Below are 23,932 nucleotides of genomic sequence, written 5' to 3'. Positions count from 1 at the left end.
ACAGAGAAAGGGCTTTCGCTCGGGAAGAGCTGAGCCGGTTACCTAGTCTCTTGAGACCGCTGCCAGGAAACAGGGGCGGTCCGCATTTGTGGCCGCGGTCCAGAGTCTGGCAGTCGTGGGGGCGCGCGTGCCCAGGCGCGCTCCGCGGAATCTGGGTTCCGGATTTTCGGGAGCGCCTGCCTCCCCGGAGAGGGCGGACTCTCGCTGCCCCCGGTGGGCGGAGCCGGCGGCGGGGCGAGCCGAGCCGCCGAAAGAATCGAGGGCACCGGGGTTGATAGCACTGCGGCTGCGTCGGGGGCAGCATCCGGGACCCGCCAAGGCCTGGGCGAAGGCGACAGGGGCGCGGGCAACGGCGCTTCGCTACTGCGGAGGGGCCGGGACACCCGGGCTGAGGCCCAGGAGGCTGGGCGCCGGTGGGCCTCGCCACTGCCGCCGGCGTGGCATCAAAGCAGCGGCCGGCGAGCGGTAGGTAGCCTCGCCCGGGTCTGTTGGAAGCCGGTTCAGGGTTCCCCTGGCCTTGCGGGTCCCCAAAGCCCAGCTCCCGGGGCTGTGGCTGGGAAGGGACACGTTGGAGGGGCGGTGGGTTTATCTGGTGCCTCAGCACCCGCCCTAGGCCGCCTCTCAGAAATTTGGAAAAGAGCCCCGGTGCCGTCTGGAGGCCGATAGTCCTTTGGGCTTCAGAAGGAAGCCTGCGTGAATGTTGGGCTTTTTTTTTAAAAGTCATTGTGTTGGGGATCGATGTGGTCTGTCTATAAAAGGCTGGGAAAGAACAAAATCTCTTACCGGTCCTTCTCTAAAGAGACTCCCTCTAGAGCTGAAAGCCTCAAGAACCGGCTCTCTCACGCCCCCCATCTCTGGTCCTACCAACGTCCATGGCCGCGCAGGTGAGTAGGAAGCTACGCTGCCTGTGTCTGTGGTTTCTTAGGTCCGAGAGAGGCATGTCTGGGAGTAGTGAGGAGGGGCAAAGTCGAAATGAAGCTTCTCTGTCGTTAACCGTTTCAGGAATAAGATTGGAAAGTTTCTCCACTTTGGTAACAAACCATTTTACTTTTCATATGTTTGGGGGCAGGATATTTTCCATATGCTCCAATGCAGCTCCTTTCTCTGCATTAGTCACAGCTGAAAACAAGAAGCCAAACACCCTGTCCCACAAACTTCAAAAAGTTGGGCCGGCTCCCTTTTCAAGGAGCTAGAACTAGGATTGTTCTGGAGGCCCTAATGCACTGTACTTAGTCGCTGTAGAGGCACCTGTTCAGATGCCAAGGGCTTCCACAAGAAGATAGGCGGTTTCCAAAATTTCCTGCCAGGAGCAGTTCTGCAATAGTTCTCATTATATTTGAAGTACTATATTTGAGATACTTGAAACTTTAAATTCAGATCTGTAATTGTTTTAAAAATAACTTGAAAAGTAGTGTTGTGATTGCACATTAAAGCAAAAGGTTTATAATAATGTCTATTAAGGTACTGTATTCCCAACATTGTTACAACCCTACGAAGTACACTTCTTATCTGCATTTTCTAGATGATGAAATGGAAACTCAGAGAACTGAAGTGTCTTAGAGCTTTTAAGTGCTCATGTCAGGATTCTAACCCAGGCCGTCTGATTTCTAAGCTTGCCCTCTTAACTCCCAAGTCTGTCTGTATCCAAGCAGAAGATGCATGCAGCTTGTTGTTGTGGTTCAGTTGCCAAGTCGTGTCCGACTCTTTGTGACCCCATGGACTGCAGCATGTCAGGCCTCTCTGTCCCTCACCATCTCCCAGAGTTTGCTCAAGTTCATGTCCACTGAATCAGTGACGTCATTCAACCATCTCATCCTCTGTTGCCCTCTTCTTCTTCTGCCTTCAATCTTTCCCAGCATCAGGGTCTTTTCCAATGAGTTGGCTGTTCACATCAGGTGGCCAAAGTATTGGAGCTTCCAAAGAGGAAAGTCAAGGCAAGGTCTGTGCATGTTTGTGTATCTTTGGTATTTGTGTGTATTTGTGCTGTTGGTGAAATCTATCCAAAGCATAGATTATACTTATTTTCACATTGATACTAAATCTTTGTTTTTGGATCTTTTTCAGTTTTAAGTGTGTTTCTGCAAGTTCTGGAGTTCTATCTGTATGATCAGTTTTCTGGATCCCTCCTCTCTGCCTTTTGCTCCTCTAGAAGAATATGAAGAGGCATATACTCAGACCTACTCAACCAGCCACCCCACAAGCAGGCAGGACTTAATTTTAGAGAGGAATCAGTTTTTCAGAGCTGTGAGAGCCACATCAGCCTCTAGAGGCCCCTAGGTTCTGGTGCTGCAGGCTCACGCAAGAATCCTGAGGGCAGGAGACTGTGATCACAGGAGGACCACGCAGCTGTGAGGCATCTCAGCAGAGGCTCTGACCGTTTCCTCACCAGAAGTGGACAAGGTCAGTCAGGAGGCATCATCATGCTGCAGCAGCTCCTGATCACCCTGCCCACCGAGGCCAGCACATGAGTGAAGTTGCACCATCCAGTTGCACCAAGGAGGGGGTGCCCCTGTGGGAGGATGTGACCAAGATGTTTGAAGGCGGAGGTGAGAGTAGGCTGATGGATGGGGGGGATGGAGGAGGAAGAAGGGTTCTCAATCTGCTTGGGGAAAATAGGTACACACATCAATGAGGTGGTCTCTGGCAGAGAAAATCGGGAGAGAGTAGGTCCTTGGGGCTTGTGCTTGTGGCTTTGGGGAAGGAGATAGCTGTGCGAGAAAATGTTAGACTCTTAAGCACTGGGTCCCTGCGACGTGTGCTCCATGCTGCTCCCATCTCCTGTCCTCGAATAAACACAGGACAGGAAGACAGAATTCAGGGTGTTCCCTACCAGCAGCTGTATAAGTGTGATTTACAGACATCACAAGTGTGTAAGTGTGGTTTACAGACATCAGAATCAAAGATTTCTAACCCCTTAAGCCCTCCAGTGGTTTTCCTTTATTAGTCTCAGTCAGTTTAGTCCCAAACCAATGGTTTTACTTCTCGTCTCCCGCTGGGAGGAAGGAATGACATTCTTGGTTACTCTCACTTTGCCTTGAACTGTTTTGAGTTCAGTGGGAAACATGTCCAAGGTTACACAGTATTTGCTGGCTGGCTCAGGAGAGATGGATGGACAGAGGAATTAGTGTATCTCATGGGGTCTCTTAGTTCATCTTTAACACTTCAAAAGTCAGACAGGGACTTTGTTAAGCATCTTGATAGATGGAAAAATGAATAATGATCTCTAATGCTAATTATTAATTGATAGAGATAGGCATATACCTGGATGGAAAGAAGAGAAAGGAGCCTAAATACATTTTTATGGTAAAATTCTTTTGGAAGACAAGAGACAGGAAAATTCTTCTGATTGTATTTATCAGAGAAATTTTCACAAAGCAGATAGCACTGAATTGAGCCTTAAAAGATGTCTTTGGTTTTTATGGAAGAATTGGGAAAAAATACAAAAGTGGGGGCCTTGAAGAGTGGTTCAGAGAGCCACTGTTCTAGTCTAACTGAGGGATAAGAATGTGGTCAGTGCCTGTGTCCCACAGACAAAGGCTGGTGGTTAGAGGAAACTAATGCTGGGAAGGTATGCTTCAGGCAGATTGTAGAGTGCCATGAAGTCCCTGGGAAGTGTTTGGATTTTTCTTGCCTGTAGGTGGGGAATCTTTGAGGATTTCTGAACATAGGAGTAGCCTATGCTTTTGGACCAGCGTTGACCATTGAGAAACATTAATAACCCCAATCAACGCACTGCAGGTCCTCCTCATTAAGAAGACTCCAGTCTGCTTTGAGTCGCTCTGAATGTCTCTCTTTGTGAATGTATTCAGAGAGGGGCTGTATTGAGCACAACTGCAGGCAGTTTTTCTATTTAGTGGGGTAAGGGAAGATGCAAACTTTCTGGCTCTTTTCCTTCCTCAGCTCTGCTATCTCAGGATGCTGATGAGACCCAGGGAGAAAGTTTAAAGGATGAATTGACCCCCGGGGCCCCAACAACAGACTCCCAGGTGGGTTGGAGTTTTCCTGTCACTTTCTTGACATGCTTTTTAGTTTCTAAGATTATAATTTGCCCTTTTCTGGGGAGCTGGGTATATTGAGGCTAATGAATTTAACCGGGGAACTCAGGGCAAGTTGGTCTTGTACAGAAAAAGCATCCACAGTGGCAGCAGTTTCCCTCCTCTTAGAAAACGTTTCTTTGGACTTCCATGGCAGTCCAGTGGTTACGACTCCGCACTTCCACCGCAGGGGGTATGGGTTTGATCCTTGATTGGGGCACTAAGATTCCACATGCTGTGTGGCCAAAAAAAATTTTTTTTTTTTAAATGTTTCTTTCCAGCCAACATCTAATACAAATTTTTGTAGAGAAAGCAAAATGAATGATTTGATTCTAACCCATAAAAACCAACAGGTACCGTATGGGATCTAAGATAAACCTCAGTTTTTATGAGTATTTTATACTCAAAAATGGGCTACATCTATCACTTCATGAGGTGGCCCATAGAATAGTGGCATGAGCAGAGGTCAAATAACAGCTAAAGACCTGAGCAGAGAAGAAATGGTCAGGCCATGGAGCACACACATTAGACAGGCTGGGCAGTTACAACAGGGTATGGAAACATGTCCTCACCACCTGGTAGAAGCACAGGTGAAATAGAGAAGGAAAACTGTAGAGTAAATGTGAACGGAAGACTTATTAAAGAGGAGACATTATCCGAGGACAGAAGAGTTTTAAGTGAAAACTTGGGTTCTGAAATTAGATGGTACAGAATTTGAACTTATCTCTGGTATTTACTTGCTCCATGATTTTTTTTTCAGGTTTTTTATGATGCCATTTTCTTTAGCTAATTCAGGTGCTAACATCTTTTAGGATTGAAATGCATTCCAGGGCTATTTCCCGTAATATGGAAGAAATAGTAATATTCTAATTATTTGGAGAGTTACCTTATCTCTACATTCCACTTTCCTGGAATTCTCACCTCCTGACAGTTAAAAATACTGGTGGGATTCTTAGCACTGGGAAAAGATTAAATTTCTTAAAATTGAGGTATAATTTATATATAGGAAATACACTTAAGAAAGTATATGGTTCTATTTTGACATTTATACACCATGTAACCAAGTCAAGATACAGAGCATTTCTGTCTCTCAGAATGTTCACTTGTGCCCCTTTCCAATCAAAACTCTGTTTGCCCCCCAGTAGAGAGAGTGCATGGGATTTCTGCATTATTTCTTACAACTGCATGTAAACCTAATTAAAATTAAAATTATCTAATAAATCTATAATCTCAAAATATAAACTTTGAGAAAGAATCTGTATGTGGCAGTGGTTAGGTATAATGCTCTACAAATGTCAGGTTAAGTTGATTGATAGGTGTTCAGATCTATATCCTTGATAAATTTTTGTCTACTTGTTCTATCACTTAGTGAGAAGAGTGTTAAAATCTCTTAATTATTGTGGTTTCATTCATATCTCCCTTTAGTTCAGTCATGTCAAATTCTGTTATCAGGCACATAAACACGTAGGATTATTGTCTTCTTAATGAGCTGACTATTTATCATTAGGAAATGTCTCATCATATTCTTTTTCCTAAGCCCACTTTGTCTGATTTAATGTAACTTCTCCAGTGTTTGTAGCACTGTTGGTATGGTATAGCTTTTTTCATTCTTTTTACTTGTTTGTGCCTTTATATTTAAAGTGTGGCCCTTCTTAAGATACAGCGGGGCCTTGCTTGCTTAGTCTGTTAACAGTTACATAATCATTGATATGGAGCTTCCCTGGTGACTCAATGGGTAAGGAATCCACCTGCAGGACTTCCCTGGTGGCCCCGTAGCTAAGACTCCATGCTTCCAATGCAGGAGGCCTGGGTTTGATCCCTGGTCAGGGAACTAGATCCCACATGCCACAACTAAAGATCCTGCATGCTGCAACAAAGACCTGGTGCAGCCAAAAACAAAAACAATCCGCCTGCAATGCGGGAGATGCAGGAGACATAGGTTCGATTCCTGGGTAGGGAAGATCCCTTGGAGGAGGGCATGGCAACTCACTCCAGTATTCTTGCGTGAAGAATCCCAAGGCAAGAGGAGTCTGGCGGGCTATAGTCCGTAGAGTCACAAAGAGTAGGACACAACTAGTGACTGAGCACACAGGCAATCACAGATATGGTGGAATTTAAGTGTATATTCTTGTCCTTTGTTTGCTGTTTGTCAAACCTATTCTTTCATTTCTTTTTTCCCCCTCTCCTGCCTTCTTTTGGATGTGCAGTTTTTTAATATTCTATTTTATGTCCTCTAATGACTTTTTCAGCTATACTTTGATTTGTGTTTAGTGGTTGTCCTGGCCATTACAATATGCATTTTAAACGTGTCACAGTTGAATTACTATTATTTTCACAAAGAATATGAAAATCTTATTTTCCCATTTACTCTTCCCATTCTTTGTGTGTTGTCATCATGCTTTTCACTTGTTATATACCCCATAATATATGTCCTTATTTTTGCTTTTAACAGTAAACTGTCTTATAAGAGATTAAGAAAAAGAAAAAAATGGGCCTTCATATTTGCCCACATATTTACCAGTGGAGGCTTTCCTGGTGGCTCAGACAGTAAAGGATCCACCTGCAATGCAGGAGACCTGGGTTTGATCCCTGTGTTGGGAAGAGTCCCTGGAGAAGGAAATGTCAACCCACTCCAGTATTCTTGCCTGGAGAATTCCAAGGACAGAGGAGCATGGTCGGCTCCAGTGCATAGGGGTCACAAAGAGTCTGAACTGACTGAGTGACTTTCTTTCCCTTTACCAGTTGGAGCACTTTTCAGTCCTTCCTTTAGTTCTAAGTTTCTGACATCATTTCCCTTCAGCCTAAAGAACATCATTTAGCATTTCCTGTAGTGTGGGTCTTCAGATGATGAATTCTTACAGCTTTGGTGATCTAGAAATGCCTTTATATATGGTCTTCCTATTAGAGGATCTTTTACTGGATATAGAATTCTAGCATGACCATTTTTTCTTTTAAGCACTTTAAGGATGTTCCGTTATCTTTTGGCTTATATTGCTTCAGATAAAAAGTGCGCTATTTTTCATATTCTTTCCCCAGATGTGACATATCTTTTTGGTTCAGTTCAGTTCACTTGCTCAGTCATGTCTGACTCTGCGACCCCATGAATCACAGCACAACAGGCCTCCCTGTCCATCACCAACTCCCGGAGTCCACCCAAACCCATCGAGTCAGTGATGCCATCCAACCATCTCATCCTCTGTCGTCCCCTTCTCCTCCTGCCCCCAATCCTACCCAGAATCAGGGTCTTTTCCAATGAGTCAACTCTTCGCATGAGGTGGCTAAAGTATTGGAGTTTCAGCTTCAACATCAGGCCTTCCAATGAACACCCAGGACTGATCTCCCTTAGGATGGATTGATTGGATCTCCTTGCAGTCTAAGGGACTGTCAAGAGTCTTCTCCAACACCACAGCTCAAAAGCATCCATTCTGCGGCGCTCAGCTTTCTTCACTGTCCAACTCTCACATCCATACATGACCACTGGAAAAACCATAGCCTTGACTAGACGGACTTTTGTTGGCAAAGTAATGTCTCTGCTTTTAAATATGCTATCTAGGTGGTCATAACCTTCCTTCCAAGGAGTAAGCGTCTTTTAATTTCATGGCTGCAATCACCATCAGCAGTGATTTTGGAGCCCCCCAAAATAAAGTCTGACACTGTTTCCACTGTTTCCCCATCTATTTCCCACGAAGTGATGGGACCAGATGCCATGATCTTAGTTTTCTGAATGTTGAGCTTTAAGCCAACTTTTTCACTCTCCTCTTTCACTTTCATCAAGAGGCTCTTTAGTTCTTCTTCACTTTCTGCCATAAGGGTTGTGTCATCCGCATATCTGAGGTTATTGATATTTCTCCCAGCAGTCTTGATTCCCGCTTATGTTTCTTCCAGCCCAGCGTTTCTCATGATGTACTCTGCATATAAGTTAAATAAGCAGGGTGACAATATATAGCCTTGACCTACTCCTTTCCTATTTGGAACCAGTCTGTTGTTCCATGTCCACTTCTAACTGTTACTTCCTGACCTGCATACAGGTTTCTCAAGAGGCAGGTCAGGTGGTCTGGTATTCCCATCTCTTTCAGAATTTTCCACAGATTATTGTGATCCACACAGTCAAAGGCTTTGGCATAGTCAATAAAGCAGAAACAGATGTTTTTCTGAAACTCTCTTGCTTTTTCGATGATCCAGCGGATATTGGCAATTTGATCTCTGGTTCCTCTGCCTTTTCTAAAACCAGCTTGAACATCTGAAAGTTCACGGTTCACATATTGCTGAAGCCTGGCTTGGAGAATTTTGAGCATTACTTTACTAGCGTGTGCGATGAGTGCAACTGTGCGATAGTTTGAGCATTCTTTGGCATTGCCTTTCTTTGGGATTGGAATGAAAACTGACCTTTTCCAGTCCTGTGGCCACTACTGAGTTTTCCAGATGTGCTGGCATATTGAGTGCAGCACTTTCACAGCATCATCTTTGAGGATTTGAAATAGCTCAACTGGAATTCCATCACCTCCACTAGCTTTGTTCGTAGTGATGCTTTCTAAGGCCCACTTGACTTCACATTCCAGGATGTCTGGCTCTGGGTGAGTGATCACACCATTGTGATTATCTGGGTCGTGAAGATCTATTTTGTACAGTTCTTCTGTGTATTCTTGCCACCTCTTCTTGCCATTTCTGTCCTTTATCGAGCCCATCTTTGCATGAAATGTTCCCTTGGTATCTCTAATTTTCTTGAAGAGATCTCTAGTCTTTCCCAATCTGTTGTTTTCCTCTATTTCTTTGCATTGATCGCTGAGGAAGGCTTTCTTATCTCTCCTTGCTATTCTTTGGAACTCTGCATTCAGATGGGAATATCTTTGCTTTTCTCCTTTGCTTTTTGCTTCTCTTCTCTTCCCTTCCCAGCTATCTGTAAGGCCTCCTCAGACAGCCATTTTGCTTTTTTTCCTTTCCTTTCCGTGGGGATTGTCTTGATCCCTGTCTCCTGTACAATGTCATGAACCTCTGTCCATAGTTCATCAGGCACTCTATCAGATCTAGTCCCTTAAATCTATTTGTCACTTCTACTGTATACTCATAAGGGATTTGATCTAGGTCATACCTGAATGGACTAGTGGTTTTCCCTACTTTCTTCAATTTAAGTCTGAATTTGGCAATAAGCAGTTCATGATCTGAGCCACAGTCTGCTCCTGGTCTTGTTTTTGCTGACTGTATAGAGCTTCTCCATCTTTGGCTGCAAAGAATATAATCAATCTGATTTCGGTGTTGACCATCTGGTGATGTCCACGTGTAAAGTCTTCTCTTGTGTTGTTGGAATCTTTTTGTTTATTTTATACTAACTTTTCTGGTTTTCCTGTTCTTCCTTTCCTACTTTCTTTTCACTACTTTTATAATCTTCCCTTTTCTTTGCCCTTCAGCAGTTTTTTTTTTTAATTAGTTTATTTTCTGTTTTTTAACTTTACAATATTGTATTTGTTTTGCCATACATTGACATGAATCCACCATGGGTGTACATGTTTTCCCCTTTCAGAACGCCCCTCCCACATCCCTCCCCATCCCATCCCTCCGGGTCATCCCAGTACACCAGCCCCGAGCTCCCTGTATCATGCATTGAACCTGGACTGGCGATTCATTTCACATATGATAATTTACATGCTTCCATGCCATTCTCCCATATCATCCCGCCCTCGCCCTCTCTCACAGAGTCCATAATACTGTTCTATTTATCTGTGTCTCTTTTGATGTCTCGCATACAGGGTTATCTTTACCGATTGACTAAATACCATATATATGTGTTAGTATTCTGTATTGGTGTTTTTCTTTCTGGCTTACTTCATTCTGTGTAATGGGTTCCAGTTTCATCCACCTCATTAGAACTGATTCGAATATATTCTTTTTAATGGCTGAGTAATATTCCATTGTGTATATGTACTACAGCTTCCTTATCCATTCATCTGCTGATGGGCATCTAGGCTGCTTCCATGTCCTGGCTATTATAAACAGTGCTGCGATGAACATTGGGGTACACGTGTCTCTTTCAGTTCTGGTTTCCTCAGTGTGTATGCCCAGCAGTGGGATTGCTGGGTCATATGGCAGTTCTATTTCCAGTTTTTTGAGGAATCTCCACACTGTTCTCCATAGTGGCTGTACCAGTTTGCATTCCCACCAACAGTGTAAGAGGGTTCCTTTTTCTCCACACCCTCTCCAGCATTTGTTGCTTGTAGACTTTTGGATAGCAGCTATTCTGACGAGCATGAAATGGTACCTCATTGTGGTTTTGATTTGCATTTCTCTGATAATGAGTGATGTTGAGCATCTTTTCATGTGTTTGTTAGCCATCTGTATGTCTTCTTTGGAGAAGTGTCTGTTTAGATCTTTGGTCCACTTTTTGATTGGGTCGTTTATTTTTCTGGAATTGAGCTGCAGGAGTTGCTTGTATATTTTTGAGATTAATTGTTTGTCCGTTGCTTCGTTTGCTATTATTTTCTCCCATTCCGAAGGCTGTCTTTTCACCTTGCTTATAGTTTCCTTTGTTGTGCAAAAGCTTTTAATTTTAATTAGGTCCCATTTGTTTATTTTTGCTTTTATTTCCAATATTCTGGGAGGTGGGTCGTAGAGGATCCTGCTGTGGTTTATGTCGGAGAGTGTTTTACCTATGTTTTCCTCTAGGAGTTTTATAGTTTCTGATCTTACATTTAGATCTTTAACCCATTTTGAGTTTATTTTTGTGTATGGTGTTAGAAAGTTTTCTAGTTTCATTTTTACAAGTGGTTGACCAGTTTTCCCAGCACCACTTGTTAAAGAGATTGTCTTTTCTCCGTTGTATATACTTGCCTCCTTTGTCAAAGATAAGGTGTCCATAGGTGTGTGGATTTATCTCTGGGCTTTCTATTTTGTTGCATTGATCTATATTTCTGTCCTTGTGCCAGTACCATACTGTCTTGATGACTGTGGCTTTGTAGTCGAGCCTGAAGTCAGGCAGGTTGATTCCTCCAGTTCCATTCTTTCTCAAGATTGCTTTGGCTATTCGAGGTTTTTTGTATTTCCATACAAATTGTGAAATTATTTGTTCTAGTTCTCTGAAGAATACCATTGGAAGCTTGATAGGGATTGCATTGAATCTATAGATTGCTTTGAGTACTATACTCATTTTCACTATATTGATTCTTCCAATCCATGAACACGGTATATTTCTCCTTCTATTTGTGTCCTCTTGGATTTCTTTCACCAGTGTTTTATAGTTTTCTATATATAGGTCTTTTGTTTCTTTAGGTAGATATATTCCTAAGTATTATTCTTTTTGTTGCGAAGGTGAATGGGATCATTTCCTTAATTTCTTTTTCTGTTTTCTCGTTGTTAGTGTATAGGCATGCAGGGGATTTCTGTGTGTTAATGTTATATCCTGCAACTTTACTATATTCATTGATTAGCTCTAGTAATTTTCTGGTGGAGTCTTTAGGGTTTTCTATGTAGAGGATCATGTCATCTGCAAACAGTGAGAATTTTACTTCTTCTTTTCCATCTGGATTCCTTTTATTTCTTTTTCTGTTCTAATTGCTATGGCCAAAACTTCCAAGACTATGTTGAATAGTAGTGGTGAGAGAGTGGGCACCCTTGTCTTGTTCCTGATTTTAGGGAAAATGCTTTCAGTTTTTCACCATTTAGGATAATGTTTGCTGTGGGTTTGTCATATATAGCTTTTATCATGTTGAGGTATGTTCCTTCAATTCCTGCTTTTTGGAGAGTTTTTATCATAAATCGATGTTGAATTTTGTCAAAGGCTTTCTCTGCATCTATTGAAATAATCATATGGTTTTTATTTTTCAATTTGTTTATGTGGTGTATTACATTGATTGATTTGCGGATATTGAAGAATCCTTGCATCCCTGGGATAAAGCCCACTTGGTCATGATGTATGATCTTTTTAATATGTTATTGGATTCTGTTTGCTAGGATTTTGTTAAGGATTTTTGCATCTATGTTCATCAGTGATATTGGCCTGTAGTTTTCTTTTTTTGTGGCATCTTTGTCAGGTTTTGGTATTAGGGTGATGGTGGCCTCATAGAATGAGTTTGGAAGTTTACCTTCCTCTGCAATTTTCTGGAAGAGTTTGAGTAGGATAGGTGTTAGCTCTTCTCTGAATTTTTGGTAGAATTCATTTGTGAAGCCATCTGGTCCTGGGCTTTTGTTTGCTGGAAGATTTCTGATTATGGTTTCAATTTCCGTGCTTGTGATTGGTCTGTTGAGATTTTCTATTTCTTCCTGGTTCAGTTTTGGGAAGTTGTACTTTTCTAAGAATTTATCCATTTTTCCGAGTTATCCAATTTATTTGCGTATAGTTGCTGATAATAGTCTCTTATGATCCTTTGTATTTCTGTGTTGTCTGTTGTGATCTCTCCGTTTTCATTTCTAATTTTGTTGATCTGATTCTTCTCCCTTTGTTTCTTGATGAGTCTGGCTAATGGCTTGTCAATTTTATTTATCTTCTCAAAGAACCAGCTTTTGGCTTTGTTGATTTTTGCTATGGTCTCTTTTGTTTCTTTTGCATTTATTTCTGCCCTAATTTTTAAGATTTCTTTCCTTCTACTAACCCTGGGGTTCTTCATTTCTTCCTTTTCTAGTTGCTTTAGGTGTAGAGTTAGGTTATTTATTTGACTTTTTTCTTGTTTCTTGAGGTGAGCCTGTATTGCTATGAATCTTCCCCTTAGCACTGCTTTTACTGTGTCCCATAGGTTTTGGGTTGTTGTGTTTTCATTTTCGTTCGTTTCTATGCATATTTTGATTTCCTTTTTGATTTCTTCTGTGACTTGTTGGTCATTCAGCAGTGTGTTGTTCAGCCTCCATATGTTGGAGTTTTTAATTGTTTTTCTCCTGAAATTGACATCTAACCTTACTGCATTGTGGTCAGAAAAGATGCTTGGAATGATTTCAATTTTTTTGAATTTACCAAGACCAGATTTATAGCCCAGGATGTGATCTGTTTTGGAGAAGGTTCTGTGTGTGCTTGAGAAAAAGGTGAAATTCATTGTTTTGGGGTGAAATGACCTATAGATATCAATTAGGTCTAACTGGTCTGTTGTATCATTTAGTTTGTTTCCTTGTTAATTTTCTGTTTAGTTGATCTGTCCATAGGTGTGAGTGGGGTATTAAAGTCTCCCACTATTATTGTGTTATTGTTAATTTCCCCTTTCATACTTGTTAGCATTTGCCTTACATATTGCAGTGCTCCTATATTGGGTGCATATATATTTATAATTGTTATATCTTCTTCTTGGATTGATCCTTTGATCATTATGTAGTGTCCATCTTTGCCTCTTTTCACCACCTTTGTTTTAAAGTCTATTTTATCTGATATGAATATTGCTACTCCTGCTTTCTTTTGGTCTCTATTTGCATGAAATATCTTTTTCCAGCCCTTCACTTTCAGTCTATATGTGTCCCTTGTTTCGAGATGGGTCTCTTGTAGACAACATATATAGGGGTCTTGTTTTTGTATCCATTCAGCTAGTCTTTGTCTTTTGGTTGGGGCATTCAACCCATTTACATGTAAGGTAAGTAGTGATAAGTATGATCCCATTGCCATTTACTTTATTGTTTTGGGTGTGAGATTATACACCCTTTCTGTGTTTCCTGTCTAGAGAAGATCCTTTAGCATTTGTTGGAGAGCTGGTTTGGTGGTGCTGAATTCTCTGAGCTTTTGCTTGTCTGTAAAGCTTTTGATTTCTCCTTCATATTTGAATGAGATTCATGCAGGATACAGTAATCTGGGCTGTAGATTATTTTCTTTCATCACTTTAAGTATGTCCTGCCATTCCCTTCTTGCCTGAAGAGTTTCTATTGAAAGATCAGCTGTTATCCTTATGGGAATCCCCTTGTGTGTTATTTGTTGTTTTTCCTTTGCTGCTTTTAATATTTGTTCTTTGTGTTTGATCTTTGTTAATTTGATTATTATGTGTCTTGGGGTATCTCGTCTTGGGTTTATCCTGTTTGGGACTCTCTGGGTTTCTTGGACTTGGGTGGTTATTTCCTTCCCCACTTTAGGGAAGTTTTCAACTATTATCTCCTCGAGTATTTTCTCATGGTCTTTCTTTTTGTCTTCTTCTGGGACTCCTATGATTCGTATGTTGGTGCATTTAACATTGTCCCAGAGGTCTCTGAGGTTGTCCTCATTTCTTTTAATTCTTTTTTCTTTTTTCCTGTTTCATTTATTTCTATCATTCTTCTTCTATCTCACTTATCCTATATCCTGCCTCCGTTATTCTACTGTTGATTCCTTCCAGAGTGTTTTTTATCTCATTTATTGCATTATTCATTATATAATGACTCTTTTATTTCTTCTAAGTCCTTGTTAAACCTTTCTTGCATCTTCTTGATCCTTGTGTCCAGGTTATTTATCTGTAACTCCAATTTGTTTTCCAGATTTTGGGTCATTTTCACTATCATTATTCGGAATTCTTTATCAGGTAGATTCCCTATCTATTCCTCTTTTGTTTGATTTGGAGGGCATTATCCTGTTCCTTTACCTGCTGGGTATTTCTCTGCCTTTTCATCTTGTTTATATTGCTGTGTTTGGGGTGGCCTTTCTGTTTTCTGGCAGTTTGTGGTTCCTCTTTATTGTGGAGGTTCCTCGCTGTGGGTGGGTTAGAAGGGTGACTTGTCAAGGTTTCCTGGTTGGGGAAGCTTGTGTCGGTGTTCTGATGGGTGGAGCTAGATTTCTTCTCTCTGGAGTGCAGTGAAGTGTTCAGTAATGACTTTTGAGATGTCAGTGGGTTTGGTATGACTTTGAGCAGCCTGTATGTTGAAGCTCAGGGCTATGTTCCTGTGTTGCTGGAGAATTTGTGTGGTAAATCTTAATCTGGGACTTGTTGGCCCTTGGGTGGTGGTTGGTTTCAGTGTAGGTATGGAGGCATTTGATGAGCTCCTATCGTTTAGTGCTTCCCGGATTCAGGAGTTCTCCGGTGTTCTCAAGATTTGGACTTAAGTCTCCTGTCTCTGGTTTTCAGTCTTATTCTTACAGTAGCCTCAAGACTTCTCCATCTATACAGCACCGATGATAAAACATCTAGGTTAATGATGAAAAGTTTCTCCGCAGTGAGGGACACCTGGAGAGGTTCACAGAGTTACATGGAGAAGAGAAGAGGGAGGAGGGAGATAGAGGTGGCCAGGAGGAGAAGAGGGGAATCAAAAGGGGAGAGAGCAAGCTAGCCAGTAATCGCTTCCCTATGTGCTCTCCACCGACTGGATCTAAGAGATGTTCACGAAGTTACACAGGGAAGAGAAGAGGGAGGAAGGAGACAGAGGTGGCCAGGAGGAGAAGAGGGGGAATCAAAAGGGGAGAGACGGATCCAGCCAGTAATCAGTTCTCTAAGTGTTCTCCACAGCCCAGAACACACAAAGAGATTCACAGAGTTGGGTCGAGAAGAAAAGGGGGAGTGGGGAGATGGAGGCGACCTGGTGGAGAAAAAGGAGAGTTAAAAGGGGGAGAAAGCAATCAAGCAATCAAGCCAGTGATCTCGTTCCCAAGTAAAAATGGGTGCTGAAGATTGGGTTCTTGAAGATACAAAGTTGGTAACAAATACTAAAAAGCAAAGATTAAAAATCTAGAGTAGAGGTTAGGTTCTCAAAAATACCATATTAAAAAAAGAGAAAGGAAAAAAAAAGAAAAAAACCCCACCAAAGTCACAAAAATTATAAAGTATATATATATGAAGTTTACTTTAAAGATAATGTCTTAGAGAAAAAAATAAAAATAGGGTTTTTTTTTTGCAAGGTAATAGTAGGTAATAAAAATGAAAATTGAAGGAGTAATAGGGGACTTAAAAATAAGAAAATAAAATAAAAATTTAAAAAGTTAACAAAAAATAATAAAAAAAGTTTTAAAATTTTAAAAAATACTAGTAAAAATATATCTAGGACTTTCTCTGGAACTGTTATGGACAGTGAGGGGTCAGTTCATTTTCAGATAGTTCCTTGGTCCAGCTTGTACTTCTCAAGGTCTCTAGGCCCCTTCCTATGTATTTGGTGCTAACTACAGGGTTTTAATCTGTTGCATCTGTCACTTCCAAAGCGATTCCCTCTGTTTCTTTTAGCTTCTTCTGTTTGCTGGTTTCTTGAGTGTCTAATTTCTGCCCTGACACAAGGGGGGCGGTGGTGGTCACCTTTTTTTTTTTTTTTAGTCTCACTTGTTCAGTCGTGCTGTGGGGAGGGAGGAACACTGCAAACAAATCTCACTGGCGTGTGCTCACAATGTTTAGGCCACACTGGGTTTGCCCCACTCACGGTGTGTGTGCTTTCCCAGTCTACACTGCTCAGGCTCTAGGTCAGACTGCCAGTAACTGTCTGAAGTGGCCCCTGGGGTTGCCTGTATTCCCAGGTCTAAGCCACTCAGGTTCTGGTTCCCAGGTACTTCACAAAGGCGCAGACTTGGTTGAGCCTGGGTTTTGTGCCCTTCCCAGGTCCAAGCAGCTCCAGTGACCAGGCTTTTGGCTAGCACGGTTGGGGGCTGCGCCTTTTTCCCTTCCCCCATCCCAGCCGCCTGGTTTTCTGGGTGTACAACGGGCGCAGTTTTCCAGGTGTGCCGTGCTCTCCCCTGGGGAGCTGATATATGGCTGCGACCCTCTTGGCGGGTGTCAACCCTCCAGAGTCCCAAGCAGTCCTGGTTAGCTGCGAGGTCTGTTTGCAGTTTGGTATAGAATGCCTCTCTGGGGCCGTGATTCCACCCTTCCAGCTCTGGCTGCCTTCGCTTGCCTGTCTCTGGCGGGGTTATGTGCTGGTCTGCGGCCGGTTTACTCTGCTCAGTCCTTTGTTCTGTGAGTGGGCCTGGCGGTGTCTTAGGTTAAGGCTTTTTGGGGGAAAGCAATCCCACTTTCTAGGTTGCTGTCTCAATCTAATTCCCTCAGATTGCCCGTGGGGCATTAAGGCTCAGTCCTAACCCAAAGCAATGCAGCCCGCCCCTCCCTGCCCAGTCCCCGCTTGCTAGTTGGGGATACGCACGTCTGCACTGCGCACCTGCTGGGAATTGCTGTTAGGTACGTAAACCGCTGGTTTTAATTATTTATTTATTTTTCCTCCCGGTTATTTTGCCCTTTGCGATTCCAAGGCTCGCCACAGACCCACCAGAGAGAACGTTTCCTGGTGTTTGGAAACGTCTCTCTTTTTTAAGACTCCCTTTCTGGAACGGTTCTCCGTCCCTACCTCTTTTGCTTCTCTTTTTATCTTTTATATTTTGTCCTACCTCCTTTCGAAGACTATGAGCTGCCTTTCTGTGTCTGATGTCCTCTGCCAGCATTCACAAGTTGTTTTGTGGAACTTGCTCGGCATCTAAATGTTCTTTTGGTGAATTTGTGGGAGAGAAAGTCGTCTCCCCATCCTATTTCTCTGCCATCTTAGGACTGCCCCCTCTTCAGCAGTTTTAATGCTGTGCATAGACATGGTATTCTTTGAATTTTTTTTTTTTTTTTTGGTGGCAGATTTACTGTCTTCTACATTTATGGGTTGATTTTTTTTTAATCCAACTTAAAAAATTTTCAGCCTTTATTTCTTCAGATATTCTTTTCTTCTCATTCTCCTTCTGAGATTTTAATTACATGTATATTAGACCACGTGATAGTATCCTTTTTTTTTCCTCTCTCTCTCTTGGTGCTTCCATTTGAATACTGTCTATTGACCTGTGTTAAGTTTCATTGATCTTGTCTTCATCAGGGTCCATCTGATGTTAAACCCATCCAGTGGATTTTTCAGATATTGTATTTTTTAGTTGTAGAATTGTCTTTTAGTTCTTTTTTAGCATTTCTATCTCTCCTCAGTTACCCTGACATTTTGACCTATTCCATCCATATTTTATTGTAAACTCTTCAACATATATTTTAATAATTGCTTTAAATTTCTTGTCTGCTTCTTCCAGTGACTTGTTAACCGAGGTCTTCACTTCTTATGTTTTTATTTCTTGATTATAGGTCAGATTTTCCTCCTTCACTTGCCTAATTATTTTTTATTATGGTTCAGATATTGTATATAAAAGAACAGTGGAGGATGAAATATGCATAGATAGATCCATTTTCTCATCAGCCTGGAAGGACATTGGTATTGAGAATAACTACGATGGCTTCCAGTTTTTTAATGAAACCTCAGATGTGTGGCCTCCTGACCAAGCATCTGCAATTTCATATTGTTAAAGCATCATTGTATCTCTGGGAGTTGCAGCTTTCTACAAGTTTGCTTTGGTGAACCAAGAAAGACAGTATAAAGGACAAAAATGGCAACGACCTAACATAAGCAGAAAAGATTAAGAAGAGGTGGCAAGAATACCCAAAAGAACTGTACAAAAAAGATCTAATGACCCAGATAATCACGTTGGTGTGGTCACTCACCTAGAGCCAGACATCTTGGAGTATGAAGTCAAGGCAGCCTTAGGAAGCATTACTACAAACAAAGTTAGTGGAGTTGATAGAATTCCACTTGAGCTATTTCAAATCCTAGAAGATGATGCTGTGAAAGTGCTGTACTCAATATGCCAACAAATTTGGAAAACTCAGCAATGGCCACAGGACTGGAAAAGGTCAGTTTTCATTCCAACCCCAAAGAAAGGCAATGCCAAAGAATGTTCAAACTACTGTACAGTTGTATTCATTTCATATGCTAGCAAGGTAATGCTCAAAATACTTTAAGCTAGGCTTCAACAATATGTGAACCAAGAACTTCCAAATGTACAAACTGGATTTAGAAAAGGCAGAGGAACCAGGGATCAAATTGCAAACATCTGTTGGATCATAGAAAAAGCAAGGGAATTCCAAAAAAAAAAAAAAATCCACTTCTGCTTCATTGACTATGCTAAAGCCTTTGACTGTGTGGATCACAACAAACTGTGGAAAATTCTTAATGAGATGGTAATACCAGACCACTTTACTTGCCTCCTGAAAAACATGTATGCAGATCAAGAAGCAACAGTTAGAACTGGACATGGAACAGTGGACTGGTTCAAAATTGGGAAAGGAGTATGTCAAGGCTATGTACTGTCACCCTGCTTATTTAACTTCTATCCTGAGTACATCATGTGAAATGCTGGGCTGGATGAATCACAAGCTGAAATCAAGATTGCCAGGAGAAATATCAACAACCTCAGATATGCAGATGATACCAGCATAATGGCAGAAAGTGAAGAGGAACTAAAGAGCCTCTTGATGAAAGTGAAAGAGGAGAGTGAAAAAGCTGGCTTAAAACTCAACATTCAAAAAACTAAGATCATAGCATCCAGTTCCATCACTTCATGGCAAATAGGTGGGGAAAAATGGAAACAGTGGCAGGTTTTATTTTCTCCTGCTACAAATCAGGAGCTCCAAAGCAGGGCTCCAAAATCAGTGTGAATGGTGACTACAGCCATGAAATTAAAAGATGCTTGCTCCTTGGAAGAAAAACTGTGACAAACCTAGACAGCATATTAAAAAGCAGAGATATCACTTTGCTGACAAAGGTCCATGTAGTCAAAGCCATGGTTTTTCCAGTTGTTGTGTACAGATGTGAGAGTTGGACCGTAAAGAAGGCTGAGCCCCGAAGATGCTTTCAGACTGTGGTGCTGGAGAAGACTCTTGAGAGTCTCTTGGACAACAAGGAGATCAAACCAGTCAATCCTAAAGGAAATCAACACTGAATATTCATTGGAAGGACTGATGCTGAAGCTGAAGCTCCAATACTTGGGCCACCTGAAGCAAAGAGCCGACTTACAGAAAAGACCCTGGTACTGGAAAAGATTGAGGGCAGGAGGAGAAGGGGGGCAACAGAGAATGAAATGGTTGGATGGCATCACTGACTCAATGGATATGAGTTTGAGCAAACTCCAGGATAGAATGAAGGACAAGGAGGCCTGGAGTGCTGCAGTCCATGGGGCAGCAGAGTTGGACATGACTTAGCAACTTAACACAACAAACAACAAGAATGCAGGCATATGCAGATTCTGCAGAAAGTATGGTTCTATGAAAAATTTTAAGGTGATGAGAAAGGCTGGTATCTTTCAGAGTGCAAAGTGATTTCAGAATGTAAAAAATTTCTTTGTGTTGAGGTGCATGAAATTCATCCCTGACCTGTGTTTGTTAATTGTGAAGCATGAATATCTGGGCTAAGGGATAGTTTCTCTTGATAAATAAACAATAAGGGGGGTTCTGGAAGGGGAAAACATGTACACCCATGGTGGATTCGTGTCAATGTATGGCAAAACAAATAAAAAATAAAGAAAGAAAGAAAAATAAATAAATAAATACAATTTCAAAGGAAAAAAAATAAATGTATATATGTATAGATAGGTAGATAGAGTCTGTTTTGTCTGTTCTGTTTATTTGCAGAAGACTCTAAGCCTTTTTCTCTGACTGGTGGTTAAGGTGAGGGACTGATTATTCATATTTTTCCTAGAGCTGTGGCTGAGCTCTGGCTGAGATGTACTTTAGTTTGATTGGATTCACTTTTTTGTTGTTGTTGTTGCATGGCATGTGGGATCTTAGCTCCCCAACCAGGGCTTGAACCCATACCCCCTGCAGTGGAAGCACCAAGTCCTAACCACTGGACTGCCAGGGTCCTTGATTCAGTTCACTTCTGATTAACCCAACTACTAGCACCCCATGCCATCACTGCTGAGGGGCTGATCCTTTTTTATCTATTCAGTATTTAAGCTAAGGAAGAGCTCGATCACAGTCCCAGACAGTTTTGTTCATCTTGCATTAAACTCCAGCAGGGCCCCAGAATTTCAGCCCTGCAGGAATGCATTGGTCTTTGTGACAGTAAGTGCTGAAAGCCTCTCTCCCCTCCGTGGGCCCTCTGGTCTCATCTACTTCCACTTGCCCGCCTCCAGCAATGCTGGCTACTCTCCTGCTCCTCAGACAAGCCAAGGACACGCACTCCTCAGGTCCTTTGTTCCTGCCTGGAATGTTCTCCCCTCAAATTTCTGTGTGGCTCTTTCCTACTGAGTTCATGTCTCTGTTCGAATATCACCCTTTTAGGAAGGCTTACCCTAATACCCTACACGAAAGATCTTCCCCATCCTCACTGTGGCTCTCCCTGGTGCCATTATCCTGCTTCATTTTGTTTTTTTCTAGGACATGTATAATAACCATCTGTCCTTTCATATATTGTTTATGATAGTCTCTAGAGAATTACCAAACAGATTCAGAGGAGACTCCCAGTAAAACTAATTTAGAATCTCTCAGAAGACTGTCAGAACATACTGGATCTTGATAGAGGTGGTCTCAGACTGAAAAGGAATATACTGGATATTCTAGGAATTGTTGACCTTCAAGGACATATCTGTGGACTTCACCCAGGAGGAGTGGGGGCAGCTGGCGCCTGCTCACCGGAATCTGTACCGAGAAGTGATGCTGGAGAACTATGGGAATCTGGTCTCAGTGGGTAAGGACAGGCTACACATACATCCAGAATCCTGCCTATTAACCGGATTAATATTTAATTTAGTTTAATATTAATAATTCCTAAATTATTAAATGCAGTAGATTCCCTGGAGCCTGGCCTTGGATTCTGTGTTGGAGATGGATGTTGCATACCTTTGAAAATCAAGCCAGAGCATATCTGAATCTCTTCCCTTCGGGGAACACTTTACTTTGTAGAGCAAGAATAGGAAAACATGCTCTGGTGCCCCTTTCCATCTTCAGAGAGCCTAAATACCAGATGATTGAAACTACATCCCAGGGATGGTTCTTTGACTTCAACATAAACATTCATACTCTTTTTTTCACTCAAAAAGCAGGTTGTCAGCTTTCCAAACCTAGTGTGATTTCCCAGTTGGAGAAAGGAGAAGAGCCATGGATGACAGAGAAAGAAGGCTCAGGAGATCCCAGTTCAGGTGAGCCAAGGCAGATGGTGCCTTCTAATATGTAGGCCAGGGTGCCCAGCATATTCCCAGGCTGCGGAAAGGCTGAGCGGGTGGACAGGCATGCTCTGAACTAGATTTCATCCCTCTATCTGCAGTCCTTTTCTTCATCTGACATTGCAGAAGTCTCTGGAGTTGGAGGGAAGATAAGTCTTCTCTTCATTAAGGTTTTCCTTCTTTCTTCAGTATCCTAAAGTCTGCCAATCGAAAGCTCCTTTCCCCATACTCTGAGATGTACATAGTAGTCTCTTCTCGCAGAAAGCAGATCTCTTTTCAGGACTCTCACTGCATTCTCCAGATCTTGAATCTTCTCTCTTGCATCCTATTTCCACTTTTCATCAACTTTCATTTTACAATCTTAACTTTGATCTCACTCTCCTTTGAACTAAAGTATCCTTATTTATTATAACAAATGTTTTATGGAAAATCTTGCAAGAGAAATGACCATGGGATTCCTTCTCATCAAATCTAGTGATCTTTAACAATCTTCTTAAACTTTGCTTTTATTGTGAAATATTTTAGACGTTCAGAAAGGCCCAGAGAACATTACAATAAATTGCTATGTACTTTCTACCTAGATTAAGAAATAAAACAGAGTTTAAACCCCAGTACTCCCATCCTTGCTTGTGAAATAACCAGCTCTTCTTAAACACTGTCATTCCTATATGTGTCTTCATATTTGTATTGCATGTGTATATTCCCAAGCAATATATAATATTATTTTTTTAATTTATTTTTAATTGAAAGATAATTGTGTTCACAATATTGTGTTTATTTCTGCCATATATCAACATATATCAGTCATAGGTATACATATGTCCCCTCCCTCTTGAACCTCTTTCCCACCTCCCATCCCATCCCACCCTTCTAGGTTGTCACAGAGACCTGGTTTGAGTTCTCTGAGTCATACAGCAAATTCCCACTGGCCATCTGTTTTACATACGGTGGTGTATGTGTTTCCATGCTACTCTCCATTCATCCCACCCTCTCCTTCCCCCTACTCATTTATGTCCATACGTCTATTCTCTATGTCTGCGTCTCCACTGCTGCCCTGAACGTAGATTCATCAGTACCTCTTTCTAGATTCCATATATATGTGTTAATAGACAATTTTTTTTCTCTTTCTGACTTCCTTCAGTTTGTATAATAGGCTCTACGTTCATCTACCTCATTAGCACTGACTCATGTTCCTTTTTATGGCTGAGTAATATTCCATTGTATATATGTACTACAGCTTCTTTATCCATTCATCTGTGGATGGACATCTAGGTTGCTTCCATGTCCTAGCTATAGTAAATAGTGCTTCAGTGAACACTGGGGTACATGTGTCTTTTTCAGTTATGGTTTTCTTAGGATATATGCCCAGTGGTGGGATTGTGGGGTCATATGGTAGTTTTATTCCTCGTTTTTTAAGGAATCTCCATACTGTCTTGCACCATAGTCATATCAATTTGTATTCCCACCAACAGTGCAAGAGGTTCCCTTTTCTCCACACCCTCTCCAGAATTTATTGTTTGTAAATTTTTTGATGATAGCCATTCTGACCAGTGTGAGGTGATATATCATTGTAGTTTTGATTTGCATTTCTGTAGTAATGAGCGATATTGAGCATCTTTTCATGTGTTTACTAGCCATCTGTATGCCTTCTTTGGAAAAATATCTATTTAGGTGTTTTGCCCACTTTTTGATTGGGTTGTTTTGTTTTTCTGGTATTGAATTGTGTGAGGTGCTTGTATATTTTGGAAATTAATCCTTTGTCAGTTGTTTCATTTGCTATTATTTTCTCCCATTAAAGGTTGTCTTTTCACCTTGTTTATAGCTTCCTTTGCTGTGCAAAAAATTTTCAGTTTAATTAGCTTCCACTTGTTTATTTTTCTTTTTATTTCCATTACTCTAGGAGGTGGGCCATAGAGGGTCTTGCTGTGACTCATAGCACATAAATTACTACTTATAATACTGTTTTGCATATTCTTATTCTTTAAAAAATGGTAGATGTACTTCTTCCACTTGCTTTTCTCATTCAACACTGTTGATATTTATC

At 41.5% G+C, this 23,932-nt stretch overlaps 1 protein-coding gene across 9 annotated transcripts in view; it reads left to right on the top strand.

The window, feature by feature from the left end:
- Nucleotides 1–215: 215 nt before the first annotated feature.
- The window catches only part of ZFP69 (ZFP69 zinc finger protein), a 26,837-nt gene continuing 3,120 nt past the window's right edge, over nt 216–23,932 (top strand). The window contains exons 1-7 of one of the 9 annotated variants that reach the window (XM_081493942.1): nt 216–465; nt 800–884; nt 1,857–1,939; nt 2,065–2,546; nt 3,901–3,986; nt 21,287–21,413; nt 21,769–21,864. In XM_081493942.1, the coding sequence (XP_081350068.1) occupies nt 2,465–2,546; nt 3,901–3,986; nt 21,287–21,413; nt 21,769–21,864 (391 nt within the window). In that variant the 5' untranslated portion in view covers nt 216–465; nt 800–884; nt 1,857–1,939; nt 2,065–2,464. Of the gene's footprint in view, nt 466–618; nt 885–1,856; nt 1,940–2,064; nt 2,547–3,900; nt 3,987–21,149; nt 21,414–21,765; nt 21,865–23,932 lie in introns of those variants that run through there. The other 8 variants (XM_081493941.1, XM_081493943.1, XM_081493940.1 and 5 more) reach the window with 8 other exon arrangements.

Source organism: Giraffa tippelskirchi, chromosome 5, assembly GCF_054371585.1.
Source record: "Giraffa tippelskirchi isolate mGirTip1 chromosome 5, T2T-mGirTip1v1.2.pri, whole genome shotgun sequence".
In the NCBI taxonomy this organism is placed as follows: domain Eukaryota; kingdom Metazoa; phylum Chordata; class Mammalia; order Artiodactyla; family Giraffidae; genus Giraffa; species Giraffa tippelskirchi.
This window is presented reverse-complemented; position numbering and strand designations above follow the sequence as displayed.